General features: G+C 44.1%; 2 protein-coding genes across 3 annotated transcripts in view; both read right to left on the bottom strand.

Annotated features, from left to right (window-relative positions):
* LOC123018340 (pulmonary surfactant-associated protein A-like) overlaps window positions 1-14,185 on the bottom strand; it is a 36,629-nt gene that overhangs the window by 7,019 nt on the left and 15,425 nt on the right. The gene's annotated exons all lie outside the window — the stretch shown is intronic.
* On the bottom strand, window positions 5,724-10,766 carry LOC123018341 (pulmonary surfactant-associated protein A-like). The gene is made up of 4 exons (XM_044420324.1): window positions 10,588-10,766; window positions 8,401-8,520; window positions 7,676-7,753; window positions 5,724-6,401 (listed from the first exon to the last, which is right to left on the bottom strand). The coding sequence occupies exons 1-4, from the start codon at window positions 10,760-10,762 to the stop codon at window positions 6,025-6,027; spliced, it is 750 nt and encodes a 249-aa protein (XP_044276259.1). The 5' UTR covers window positions 10,763-10,766; the 3' UTR covers window positions 5,724-6,024.

Raw genomic sequence — 14,185 nt, 5'->3', positions numbered from 1 at the left:
TTCTAGACATTGTGGCAGCCAATGGAAAAATGACCCTGCCAGGTTTGGATGTTGGTCTAAGTCACCCTGAAAGCGCTCCATCTTAAACAGCCCTACCACAAGCCATGGGTTCCCAGGGTGTTTGCACAAACCTACCCACACAAGCCGTTCTGGGTTCAGACATGGTGCTAAGCCATTCTGTGGCCATCAACAGTAAGGATCCACACTGGCACAGCACGATACATGAATCCAGTCAGTAGGTACGAAGCACACTCTTCCCTTGGACCAAGCCTGGTCAACTTCACGGTGAACTTTGGGGTGGAAGATTATGATATGAAGATATTTTATCTTATTATATCATATTATATTATTGATATTATCAAGCCTAATCTTGGCAGGGATGGTGGCAGAAGAATTCCTTTGATTACTCTCAGTGTTCCCTGCAGTGCTTTTCAGGTGGTGAATGGCCCTTTGCAGGCTGATCAATAGGGACAATCTAACAGACCCCTCAACCGTTTGCTGGGACCGAGTGTAGATCTGCCACAACTTGGGCCTTCAGGGATTCAGATCAGATGGTGGACGTGCTCAGTGCAATACCCTGTCTAGCTGCTTGGGATGCTTCTGTTGTCAGGCCCCAGTGACCTAGACAGAGTGCTTGGGTCTGTTCTTTCAACTCCATGTCCTCCTGACTCTTGACCCTTTGGGTGATTACAGCTGGTGGATCTCATGCGAGATCCTGGATCCAGAAAGTGAACGATGCTTCCTTGAGGATGGAAGACCACCCCGCTCTTTAGAAGAGGCAGTGACTGGGGTTCGAACAGCATGATGACCAGCACTCAAGGTTGTGGTAGAACTGTGGCTTGTTGTTGAAACATGGATTATCATGTTGTCTGCATCCATCCATGCTAGTAAACCATGGCTGGTTAACCCCAAACAATCCATACTTCACAACCCAACAACTAACCATGAGTTTTCATGATTGATTAGAAACAAAGCAACTCAGAAGGGGTTCCCAGGCCATCTAGTCTGACCCCTGGCTTCTTGTTTGGGGTTAACCAATGGGTAAAATATTATCACATAATATATATTATTATTTAGGTTATTGGAAGTCATAACCTAAAGAAGAGTAAACATATAAATCATAGCTCATTTTTTTGTAATTTTACACATTTTATGCCTTCATATAAAACATTTTAATACAGCCTTTTTCTTTTCAGATTTCAGGATTGGGTACAATCAACAACCACAGCAGGAATATGACAATAAAATAGTAAATTGGCATAAATATAATTGAATTCAATAAGCTTACCCCAGAGTACTTTAAATATGCACTTGCAACACAATTGTACAGGGCAAAGTTAAGTCCTGCTGAATTCAGTGGAGCTTACTCCTGGAAACTTGGCTTTAGGTATAGACTGTAGCTTCTAAACAGAAGAGTTTGACTTACCGTTTTGCTTCAAACCCAATACTGAGGAAAGAAGAAATGGGTCTATTTATAGTATGTGCTATTATGCATATTCATATTATATAGCTGCTGGCTTCACTTGATTCCTTTGTTTCCCTCTGTCAATTTTATTTACATAGTTTTTTAGTTATATAAAAGATTTCGCAAAGGTAGAACAACTAACGGTCAAATCGATTCCCTCTTTTTTAGACATAGCATCTAGAACAATGAGAAAAATAGTCCGGTCTGGGTACAGAACAATCAACCTTTGAAAAATATTTCTGCCAAGAATTGTTTGCAAATATAAGGTTTCCATAGAACTTAATCTAATTCATAAATAATGATGTGTCTCTTATGATTTGCGATGTCACAGTGGGAAAACAGATCCAAATGCTGACATAGTTCATATAACCTCAAGCAACAAGTTGTTCTCTGTACAACTCCATGGAAAATACACATCCTTTGTATGTATTATTTACCCACATACCCTCACATGTACATTGATGGATGGAATAAAAAGATGATTAGTAAGCTGAGACACTTGCTGTACAACAAGCACTGCAGAAGAACAGGATGTTCCCTGATGCCCAAGGCAACCTTCTTGGCCAAAGAATCCATCCTTTGCATCGACACGAGGCCTTTGGGCACCATCCGCCTTGAGGACCCTTGCAGATGTGAAGTGGCTTAATTGGCAATCAATCAATCAATCTTGCACTGAAATGGAGTATCACTCGAAGTCCAGCATATAACGGGTTTATATTTAGCCATGGAAGCCTAAGCTTGGATAGAACTGCCTATTTCTGGTCTGTAGCAGTTCTGCACTTGTTAATTCAGAAATTCATTTTGTCCAGTTTCTAGAAGAATCTGCAATCTTAAAAGGGGGGAAATCTGCATGAAAACCATATTTAAATAATAGTTTTAGAACCCATTCTTGTGCAAAATAGCCACACATTGCTGTGAGCTGCCACAAGAACTGCTTTTAACAATGGGAAAGTGGAATAAAAAATTTCAGGACTCATTACATGGGGGAGTAGGATCTGGTGGGGTTCAGGCCCACCAGATATGAGTTTCTGGGACCATATATATATGGTCCCAGAAACTCTTCAAATGCAAGGAAGATCTTGACCCGCAAACTCTCCACTGAAAATACTTGATGACTGTTTAAGATAAGTGGATAATTAGCATTATGCACTTCAGCTCTAATGCAGAATGCTCAGGAACTGCACCTTTCTGCCCTAAGGAGGCTTTGTTGCAAAGGGTTTGCTAATTTAGGGATGGTGGGAATTGTAGTCTGACACATCTGGAAAATAGTATATAGAGGTGGTTCTTAAGTGCCATTGAAGTAAGGTAGTTGATGTAAAAGGATGTCGGATTACCTGAACTGAAATTACTTGGTCATATCATTTTGTGAGCCTTTCACTCCAGCTCATATGGAGGCCCTGTGTGTCTACTGATGTATGTATGTCATCTCTCCCTCTCAGGCCCTGGGCACAACATGGAGACTTTGTGAGTGGAGCCAGCAAGCTGCACGGCATTTGAGGTGGGGCTGCTCCCAATCGCATCATGATGCTCTCTGGATGGATGATGGGGATGATGTGGAAAGATGCCCTTTGAACCTCCAGTTCTACACCTAACGCTGTAGCTACCTGAGATGTTTTGACCAGCACTCTGGCCAGTAAGATCCTCAGAGGCAGCCGCACTGCTGTCAGACCTTGATGGTGGCTCCCACACCATTCCAGCTCTTTTCCGTCTCTGCCCTTCATGAGGTGCCTTGCTAACAACCCCAGCCCTAGGTGGGAGTGGTGTGGGAGCAACCAGGGAAGTGCCACAGTTACACCTACACCATGATTCTTTTCGACCACTGAGGCAGGTATAGGGGGCAGACCTTTCCCCTGGGAACTTAGCTTCTGCTTCTTCATGCCCTATATCACTTTTGAATATTTTGAATATCCATTTGCATAGCAGTGGTCTGTTTGTATCAGGAAGCATTTGGCTCTCCATGTCCATCGACTGGTTGCCTTGATATTTATGGCTGCTTAGGTTAGGGATGTTGAGGATTTTGCGATGTGGCTGGGAACCCGCTGGATTCCTTGAGCTCAGCTTCCTGGACTCCGGTCCACTTTCTTGCAGCCCTGAATCCAACTTGCTGGGGAACATGCCTCATGTATGTGGGAAACCTGACATGGATCAAGCCCAACACACTGCACAAGTAGGTTTCCTCTTTCATACCACATACAACATCCTTGTTTGTGCTTCTATCATGACCTGGAAGGAGGTTGCCAGTTGTTGGACCTTCATTCTACAAACATTTGTGGGGTTTCTCTCAGCTCAGCTCGCTTTGCAAGACCAGGCCAAGCACAAGCAGAAGTGTGTGAATGCTGAAGGGATGGATTCGGGTGAAGTGCATGAATTGTCCCAGTCCTACTTAAGGTACTCCAGCGTTGTGCCATGTCTAAGCATGTGAACTGTGAGCCCAAAAGCCTTTGCTTCAAAATGTAACTAAGCCCTAGAAGGCCTCTGGCAAGTTGCTCTTTCTCAGTAACAGCCATATGAGGTGATAAAAACACAGATCTACCTCATACAGTTATAAGGATTACAGAGATAATATTTTCAAAATGGTTTAAATGTGTTGAAGTGCTATATAAATTTGTGGCTAAGTGCTGTCAAGTTGTCTCTGACTTATGGCAACCCTTGCAATGAGCACCCTCCAAGATATCCTGTCCTTGAAAGCCCTGCTCGAAAGAAGGATGTGGCTTCTTTCATGGAATCAACCCATGTCATAGCTGGCCTTCCTTTTCTTATTCTGCCTTCGACTTCTTTAGCATGCATTATAATCATTGTTATTTGCAGAATAAAGAAGCATGCACCTGTCATTGGGTTCATGTGCACTGTTTATGCACTGTTAGCATTGGTGGCCAAGTCCTCAAAGTCAATCCCATAATGAGGAGTGAAGTTAATGCCAGCAGCCCATTCACAGGCTAATGGAAAGATAAAAAGGAGTAGACTGGATCAGTCACTTGCTATTCTCAGCTACAGTCCAAGGCAATTGTTGGCTGTGCATTAGGGGAGTTCTCTTGGTATTATTATTAATCACAGGGGAAGTATTTAATTGCGTGATTTCACCACCTGCATTGAGAAGTGGTGATCAGCTGCAGGGAAACTCTTTCAACACATCTCCAGTTGTATCTGTACACCATCCTTCCCACTTGCACATATGATTGTCTAAGACTAGGGCTGTCACCTTCAAAGGTGCCATTACACATAGAGTGAACAACAAGAAAGCTACAACTCTTTGGGCCACTTCAGTCCAAGGAGCGGATTCAAGGAACGAAATCAAGTGCACCAAGTCAGGATGAAGGTGGGAGAATCACATCGTTAAGTACATTCATCATGTTAAAAATAAAGAAGCGTTTCCTTCCATAGGTGCCTGCCTGCCCCATAAGGCCTGGGGCAGAGGCCCTTCTCCAGGAGCCCTCCTTGGAGATTAGGAGGGTGACTATCTGGAGGAGGGCCTTCTCTGTGGTGGCACCCCAACTGTGGAACGCGCTCCCCAGAGTGGTTCGCCTGGTGCTGTCATTTTATTCTTTGCAGCAGGATAAAACTTTTTATTTTCCCAATGTTTTAAGATATGACGTTTTCATATGGATTTTATTGTTGACTGGTTAAGAATTCGAATAGGATGCCATTTTACTTTATTTTTCTCTTACTGTTAAACCATCCTGAGACTATGGTAAGGGATGATCTAAAAAAGTTTTAAATTAAAAAAAAGAAAGAAATACAACTCCCTGCATGGAGAAAGTTAGCATCTTAGGGCATAGCCTTCTTCCTGGCTTGCTAACCCTTTCTCAGCTCCAGACTGGAGTCCAGAGATTACATGGTTTGGCTCTCTAGCCCTTCTAACAATGTTGATGCAGGATGCAGCTTAGGCAGGGGTTGTGTAACCGCCAGTCAAAGGGTTTCCGTGGCTATGGTCTGTCAGTCCCTTGTATACCATGGTTTGTTGAAACTCACCTGTCTACAGTGCATGGGCATAACTGAGTCCTGCTCAACACTTCTTTTGTCTAGCAGAGATAGGATATTTCACTGAAATGTCAGCATTTACATTCAGAGGTTATTTCTTTGTGATTGACGCTGGAATATTGCCAAACAGACCATTATTCTAAAAGCCAAAATTCATGCAGGAATCACAAAGAGCTGCCCATAGCTTCACATTCCCTTTCATAATACTTGAATATTCACACGAGATTCACATTTCTGCATAGTTTTAACTCTAATGTTGAACAAATTTAATCATACCAACTGGGTTAATTAATTTTAATGCAGCAGGCGGATGTAGCTGTAATAATCCACACAACATCATTTAAATCTATTATAATTATCGAGAACCCTAGAAATTATTTTCTTCTTCAATTTACAGCTAGGATTCTGCCCATTACAGGAGATAAGAAACAGATTCTGCTGTGTTTCCATCGCTACTCTCAGAACCCCTGGGAACAAGAGAGATGTTTCGGACAAATATCCTGGGTCCCTTCGGAGAACAATTCCCAAAGGCCACAGTGGTTACATGGTTTCCATTTGGCTGTGCATTTGGAGAGATGTGCTTAAAATTCACAGACAGTGAGACGATACTGGTTACAATTCTTGTCATTCCAAAGCCCATCGGTGTGCATCTCAACACAGTTTTCTGCTCCGTTGCCATTGGGCTCATACTGACGCCAGTTTGTATAATTCACAGCCATCCCATCCAGATACTCAAACTGCCCTGGCACTGGACTTTCCTGAATTCCCAGGTAGGCATACTGGTTGTTCTCCTTCACAATTGCCCAGACAGCATCATTCTCCTTTTGGTTCATGGGTTTTGCAATGGATCCTCCAGAATTCTGACAAGTTTGGAGCGTGGTTTGAAAATTAACTGCATTTGTATCAGTAGCAAATATTTTGCTCTCTGCTTTACTTATCAGTCCTTTCAAAAGGAGAACTGCCAAAAAAGAAAACACATGGTTATCTGTGTTGCATTACTAGAACTGAGATTAGCACATAGTATTTTTTGGTTTTGAAGCCATCAACTGATAGAAATGCAATGTGAAAGCCAGGAAACTGTGCATTCATCCATTTCTGATCCAAGTCACATTCAGATAAATGTCATGTCACCCATAAATCGGTTCCATCACATTTCTGCATTGCTCTGCGAGTTTTTCTTTTAAGTATACTTTCTTTCAGAGCGTCAAGGTATATTTCGATATGGACTGTGTTGAAATCCCGGGGAATACTAGCTAAATTCTCATGCGTGCATTAGCTTGAGACATGTGGACCAGTTCTGTTCTGATCAGCTTTCAGAAAGCTCAAGGCCTTCACAGATCCCTTGCGTGTTGCATCACAATTCTCCCAAACATGGGATGTTTCCTTATTTCAGAAGGATAAATTCCTATAAGATACCATGTGATTAAAAGGAAATGCTCTTTCCTTTTGAAAGTTTTATGTTGCAAGTGTTATTTGGTTAAAAAATACGTATTTGTCATACTTCCATTCAAAAAATATCATGGAGACAGGCAATAATTGCTGCTTGTTTCTTCTTACTTTTACATTTACTCAACAGGTTTTTGCATGGTTTGAAAGGCTGCAAAGCCCGTCTGACTGGAGGGACCAGAGAGATCACAATGTATGGTCGCCATGGTAAGGGAGGCCTCCTTCAAACCATTTGCAACCCCCTTTGTCTGCAGGGAAAGCTCTCCAAACAAGATGATGAGGCTTTTAGCTCTCCACTACCGTGCCTCTTTTGTGGAATTTTACGAGGGGACAGACATCACCTTCAATCTGTAGGACTCCCATGCTTTTCTACCACTTCTACCATCTCTTTTTCTACCATCTGGGCACTCCTAGCAACACTCAGGATGATTCTATACGTACACTTGCCATGAGGCTGCTGAAAAGCGTCTGGACAGTTGCAGGATATTTCAGGATCCTGTTTCTGACAGTGGAGATTCTCCCTTGGAAGGCCTCCTCCCTCCTCAAAGCTGCCATGGAAAGATCTGTGCTACCCCCCTGCTGCTCCGAGGTTGCAAATGCAACCTTGGGAAGGGCTCTGGGGGAGTTCTGGGGGGCAAAGGGGACCTAGACAGGAACAGCCACATTATGAAGCAACCTGGTGATCCCGGCCTCTCTCCTTCATGTTTCAAGGTACAACACATAGCCAAAGGGCTTTGAAGGCTGGGAAGACTGCACCTCCATGGAGAGTAAAAGCAGAGAGCTTACCTCCTTCAAGACGTGCGATCCTTTGCTGCAGATGTTTGAGGGCCTCCTGGAATTCAGGATCAAGAAATGCAGCAAGGCCTGTGCATAGTCAAAAAAAGGATTGAGCTGAACTGTTCTTCGGTGTAAATTTGTTCATGTTTTGTTTCTGATAGGGAGTTTGTTTTTTTCTATATCCCACATTTCTACTAAAAATATTTGCCCACTGTTTGGCCTTCAGCAGTAACTATTGGGAAAGATCACCTCTGGAGTAGCATTTATTCCCAGAGTATCAAAATTAAAGCACACCTTTCTCTTTTTTTGTTTTTTGCTAGAAGGTTCCCTCTATAATGCTCAGACTGTATCTCTGATGCAATGTGAGGTAACTGAATCAGTGCTGAGTGCCAATGATATAATATTAGTAACATATATATGTATATGTATATGTGATTAGAAGGCTGTCTATGCTAGTGGCCATTGTTGAAAGTGAAAAAAGAAAAGAGAACAATTTGCATGGCGAAAACGGTGAGGGTGTTCAAAGATAGGCTGGACATGCACATGGTGGGCATGTCATGAGCTGAGCCGGCTGGAGCCGGGGGTCAGACTAGATGGCCCGTGAGGCCCCCTTCTGACTCACTCTGTTTCTATGTTTCTAACTTGCTGCCTGGATGCTTTCCTCAGTGGTGGGTAAATGACATGCAAAGAAGCTGCTCCCTGGGCTGAACTACACGGCAGCTGAGTAGTCTCACCTTCTGGGCCAGGCGGCCCCCTCTCTCCTTTCTCTCCTGGGGCACCTTTGGGTCCTTCTGGACCAGGAAGTCCATCTCTTCCAGGAGCACCTGGTAGGCCATTAGGGGGGCCCATAGGACCTAGAAGGAAATGGGAGAATACAGAATTCGGAACACTCTTTTCAATGCTACACTCTCGGAGAAGTTCGGAGTGACCTTCAAGCGAGTGGATTACATAGCAACCCTGAATAACTTACATTGTAAATCAGAATCTTTGGAATTGTGCACCAGAAACAAACCTTCCTCTCAAGGGAATGGGGCAGGAGCAAACATCTGAGTGTACTCTACACACTGAAATGGTAGAAAACTTCTCAGCTGACTTCAAAACAGGAATACACGACAGCCAACACATTTAGTGTGTCAGCATCAATTAGTCACACCACTGGGCACTTCTGCTTCTTACTTATTTTGGGCGCATGAAACAAGCAACTGATGATGACTTCCAAAGCACCTTTCTATTCTTGCTCATGAAGTTCAGTTCTATAGTTCTACAAAATACTGCAACATTGTACCAGAGAAATTTTGCAAGTGGCTCACATATCACCTTCCACTGTAACCCTCCTATGTTTTCCATCGTATTTCTTACCAACCAAAAGTAAATGAAGGAAAAAAAGACAGTATGGTTGCCCTTGGATCAGTAGTGCAAGCAACTGTCTGTCTGGAAGCACCCAGAGCAATCTCTTAATGAAACTGCCATGGATACTTCATCTGTTCAAATACCCAGTTTCTTCTTCCCTTCCCATTTTTCTAGGTACTTTAATTCTTTCAATCCATACTCCCCAGGCTCATAAATTGCAGCCACCAAGCTTCCTACTGGTGGCTGCAAACACTCAGTCCTCCAGAATTCCTTCTCACACTCACATATCATGTAACACATAAAGGTTCACTCCTGGAGAATTCTAGCTTAATTCTCAGATAAAATGTCGATGTATGGGGAAAGATGCCAGTGAAAAAGAAATGCTTGTGTGAGCTGCACTGGAAAAGTTGAAGAATGTTCATTTGTATCCTGTTTTGGCACAGCCAACATGCTTCTACAACTGGCATTTTATGGTGTTATGTGCATTGGGCATAACCAAAGTGTGTGTATGTGTGTGTGTGTGTGTGTAAATAAAATCTGGAGTAAGTGTGCATGACCCTTTTCAGATCAGGTTCCTTATACAGCAAGAAGAGTTGCAGATTGCAAGTCTTACAGCTGCTACCAGGCATTTCTGGTTTGGTCCTAGAAATCCTCCTCTTAAATTAAGTGTTTTTTTAAAGTGAAGATCCCCCAGGCATGTGTGGGGCTTTAGACCTTCCTGCCAAGTGTGCAGCAGTTCCAGTCTAAGCAGGTGTCTTGCACACTTGGAGTTTTGTGGAATGAAATCAGAAAAAGATCTATCTGTGAACAAGGTAGGGGTGTAGCTAGAACTGGTCCAACCCTACTGGCCTTGGGTGGTGGTTAGAATGATGGGCTGGAGCCCTGGGAGATCCAAGTTCTAGTACTCACTTGGATGAAGCTCACTGAGTTGGGCCAGTCACTTCCTTTCGGCTAACCCACCTCACATATTTTTGTTGTGATGGTGAATCGGAGTGGAGGAGGACTTGGGTCCATTGCAGGCTTCAAAAGAGCCAGATATAAATGCAGTGTAAACACCACCATATTGTAGTTCAACAAGGATCACAGCTTACTGACAACTGCAGGTCCTGACAAGACAATCTGTGACCCGCCATCCGAACAAGGACGACCAGCTCTGCCATGTGGCCTGGCATGGGTTTGGTAGCTTCCCTGTTTTTGGTAGTTCCAAGCAAGCAGCCAGCTCAGGGAGAGTACCAGACCTATGGTAGCTGTAGTCCAAGGCTGGTGGACGGCATTCATCTTGCTGGGTTACTCACGGTGTATCAGGTAAACAGGCCTAATAGAACCCACAAGCTCTACTCATACCACATTTTTATCTAATTCATGCCCCTATGAATTTTAAAAGTTAGCATCCAAGCAGCCCATCACAAAGGAGAAGGATGCTTGCTTTCCTCTGCCTCCATGGTTCAAGCAATGGCAGGAACCAATTCCCAATCTGGCACTTTGAGAAGGCTCAACACTAGTTCAGTTCCAGCAGTTCTTGATCCTGGAGCTTATTAGAAGTTTCGCACCACTGTATATTGAAGGAATACCTGGAGGTCCTGGGTCCCCTTTCATGCCGTCCCGTCCATCTCTTCCAGGCAAGCCGTTCGCCCCTGGGGTCCCGGGGATTCCCGGAACTCCGGCACATTTCTCTTCTCCAAGGCAGGGCAGGCAAAACACAGCGACTGTTGCAACTACAAGAAGCAATTTCTGCAAGGGCCTCATTTCTGACTCGCTGTACACAAAAAATGCATTTAAGAGGGACAGGATTATCCCTGGAATGAAATGAATCAGATTGCCCATCAAAATACATTGAATCTAGTTGGTTCTTAGTAGTGACATTCCAAATGTTAAATATGGCTTTGTTTTGCTTGTTGAAGGGCAGTTGCTCTTATTATGCTCATCTTGGGCATAATGTCCATGGGGAAAGAAATGAAGTTAAAATATCATACTATTCAATACCAACATCAAAAATACTAACTGGAATCATGTCAGTTTAAGTTGCTGAACAGAAATCTCTCAACAGTGAAGAACCTCAGCTATTGGGCAGTATAAAAATAAAATAAAACAGTAAAAGTTTCTGATGGTCAAGCCGAAAGGGAAATGCGAATTTAAGTCATGTCATAATTTCTGAGTGTAACTTACCTTTCTGTTCCACTGTGACAGTAAAGAAGCGTTTCAAATTTTCTGATTTATATAGAGCTGTTGCATAGGTGGGTTCATAGTTCAGTGGAAATTCATGTACACTTCTGAACACAGATGTAAGTTTGGGTTTGAATAAACATTTGCTTTCCATTTGGACTCCATTTGGTTGGCAAACACTTCAGATGGTTGAAGGACCCCATGATACTCTGTTTCCACTTAGCGTAAATACCAAGGAATTCTTCCCACAAAGTTGGGGGAAATCCACATGAATGAAGTTGATGAGAGTTAATTGCAAGTGACTGGATTCTTATTCAAGATAAGAAAAGTTTACACATGACAAAAAGTGCATTGCTCCAAGGATGGGAAGGCTTTGTTCCCACTATTCTTTGCAGAATTCTTGGTTTGCACTATCAACCATTCCACCCATCCTTACCTCCTGGGACAGGCACAGTCTACAATGGGTGGCAGGGAAGTCCCTTCCCAGGGCCCTTGGTCACCTCATTGCAGCCTCATTCTGCTGCATGCGAAAAACCTGCAGATTTGCTGAGGTTGGAGCAGGAGAGCTAATGTGTGGTACTGCTTTGTGACCGGTGACATGCAAAAGGCAAGCTCGTAGCATGTGCACCTGGCCAGGCCAATTAACAAAAGTTACACAGCCTGCCAGATGGAATAGTTAAGTGCTGAGCAACAGCATTCCTTCAGGGGCCTCAAGGGTCTCTGAGCATATATTGTTCTGGAATGCTCCCAGTGCAGTTCTGGCCTCAACCAAGGCGATTCCTTGGGGCTGGTCTATGTAGGGGTAGGACAGTAGACTCCTGAGCTGGCTGGCAGGAACGGCACCATGTCAGGCTACAGGTGGGAAGACGCATCTTTAAATACCTCCCCTGCATAAAAGCTCCCTCCAAAAGAAAAAGAAACCACAAACATTGCAGGAAATGTTTTCTTCGGGGGAATATTTAAACATACTTCCTATCCTAACTTAGGTGATGGGTAATATCCAAGCTTTCTAAAGGAAAAGAGGGTATTTATGCATTGGAACGCACTAAATTCACCCATGCTGTTATTTCTGTTCCACTGCTTCAAGCCCCTTGCCACTGCATTACCCCCTCTTTCTGCTGAGTTTGCAGTCCTGGCCATGGTCCTTTCTACAATTCTGACCAAACTGACATGAATCTGGACATGGGGAAGAAACTCCCGTCATGCTCCAGGCAGCCCCAAGTGATCTGGGTGCATAATGAACTTCAGAATCAGTGGTTCACTGGATGGATTTGGGAAGAATGAGAAGGGCTTGGTTTAGTACCAAGTAATCTGATAGATGCAAATGTTTTCCTAAGGCAGTTAATGTAACCATGTCATACTGTGGACAATTAGCATTTAAAACCATCCCACAGAGTGAGAAGATGTGACAATTCAAATGCATTGCCAGTTTTAGAAAGCCAATGCCCTCAGCAAAGTTATGAGTCAAAAGAACACCATGTTGGCTGCCAGGAAGAACTGAGAACCACTCCTGGTCAGTCAAACACAAAGGGGACACTTGACGGACATTTTGCGGTGGAAGTTTATCTTCTCTTGGCACAGAAGGTTAAACAGAATGGACATCCAGACATCCAATGGATCCTGGTAAGTTCTGGATCCATTTCAGGGACAAGAGTGCCTCAGGGTGCATCAGGGTGCGAGTACATCTTGGCAAATCTGGATGTTAAGAGGTGATCAGTAAGTCTTTTCAGTTCCATATAGTAAAGGTAAATGTTTCCCCTTGATGTTACGACCAGTCAAGCCTGACTCTAGGGGGTGGTGCTCATCTCTGTTTCCTAGCCAAGGGAGCCAGCGTTTGTCCACAGACAGTCTCCGTGGTCATGTGGCCGGCATGACTGAACACCAAAGTGCACGGAACACTGCTACCTGCCCACCGAAGTGGCACCTTTTTATCTACTTGCATCTGCATGCTTTCGAACTGCAAGGTTGGCAGGAACTGGGACGGAGCAATGGGAACTCACCCCATTGTGCAGATTAGAACTGGCGACCTTTCCATCAACCACCCAGCAGCACTGCGGTTTAAACCACTGCGCCACCTGCAGTCCCTCCATATAGTCGTTCAGCCTTAAAACTGGTACTTTATTTTTGTGTTTTGTTTTTACCACTGCAAGAGTTAGCAACCTGCAGGCAGAGCTGCGGTCCATTTTTGAGCTCCCCTACGCCTAATTTGAAAAGACTGCTGAGTGCAATCAATTCAGACCCCAGCAAGAACAATCTGTCCCTCTCCTGGCAGCCTGCTGAGCTGGGCAGTGGAATGAGAGAAGCAAATGGGGGTGGCATGGGGGGGGGGAGAACAGAGGTACAGAAAGAGGCAATGGGACTGCTCCCCTACATTTGGGTCTGGCTGCTGAAACTTGGCTTGCATACTCCTAGGTCCCTCAAGGGGTTTATCTCAGAGTTATTTTATTTTAATGCACATTAATGTATTCAAATTAATTGTAATGTGTCTATGTGTTTGAAGCCTACCATACCATCTTCATTTCCTTCCCTAATCAGCACCTAGGTTTACAGGTGATGCAGTTTGACACCAAGAGCGACAGAGCTATTCCACCAACTTGTCCTTCTGCTGGGAACAGTCCTCTCCTCAGGAGGTTCTATGGCAAGGACTGTGCCTCAAGATGCTGATGAATCTCACTGCATGAAACTAAGGGCTTTTCTGATCTGTTCAGACAGGACCAGCATCAAGGATAATTGTGTTTAAGCCCCCACATTCCAGCAGGCATCCTAGCAAGAATCCCTAGAAACAGAGCAAGTCAGAAGGGGTCTCCTGGGCCATCTAGTCTGACCCCTGGCTCCAGCCAGCTCCACTTATGACATGCCTACCATGTACATGCCCAGCTTATCTTTGAACACCCTCACCACTGCCACCTCCCATGGGAGCCCATTCCACACCCTCGGGGTCCCAACTGTCAGGAAGTACTTCCTGGCATCCAGATTGAACCTTTGTTCCTTGACCTCTGCAGGAAT

Source organism: Varanus komodoensis, unplaced genomic scaffold (assembly GCF_004798865.1).
Source record: "Varanus komodoensis strain SLA01 unplaced genomic scaffold, ASM479886v1 scaffold11, whole genome shotgun sequence".
NCBI classification, from domain to species: domain Eukaryota; kingdom Metazoa; phylum Chordata; class Lepidosauria; order Squamata; family Varanidae; genus Varanus; species Varanus komodoensis.
This window is presented reverse-complemented; position numbering and strand designations above follow the sequence as displayed.

What these genes read in the sequence shown, in the direction of transcription:
- LOC123018341 (XM_044420324.1), bottom strand. Translation starts at nt 10,762, where the DNA reads ATGAGGCCCTTGCAGAAATTGCTTCTTGTAGTTGCAACAGTCGCTGTG. An exon ending in AGGGGACCCAGGACCTCCAG is followed by an intron (nt 8,521 to 10,587) that starts GTATTCCTTCAA and finishes ATTTCCTTCTAG; the next exon opens with GTCCTATGGGCCCCCCTAAT. An exon ending in GGGGCCGCCTGGCCCAGAAG is followed by an intron (nt 7,754 to 8,400) that starts GTGAGACTACTC and finishes GACTATGCACAG; the next exon opens with GCCTTGCTGCATTTCTTGAT.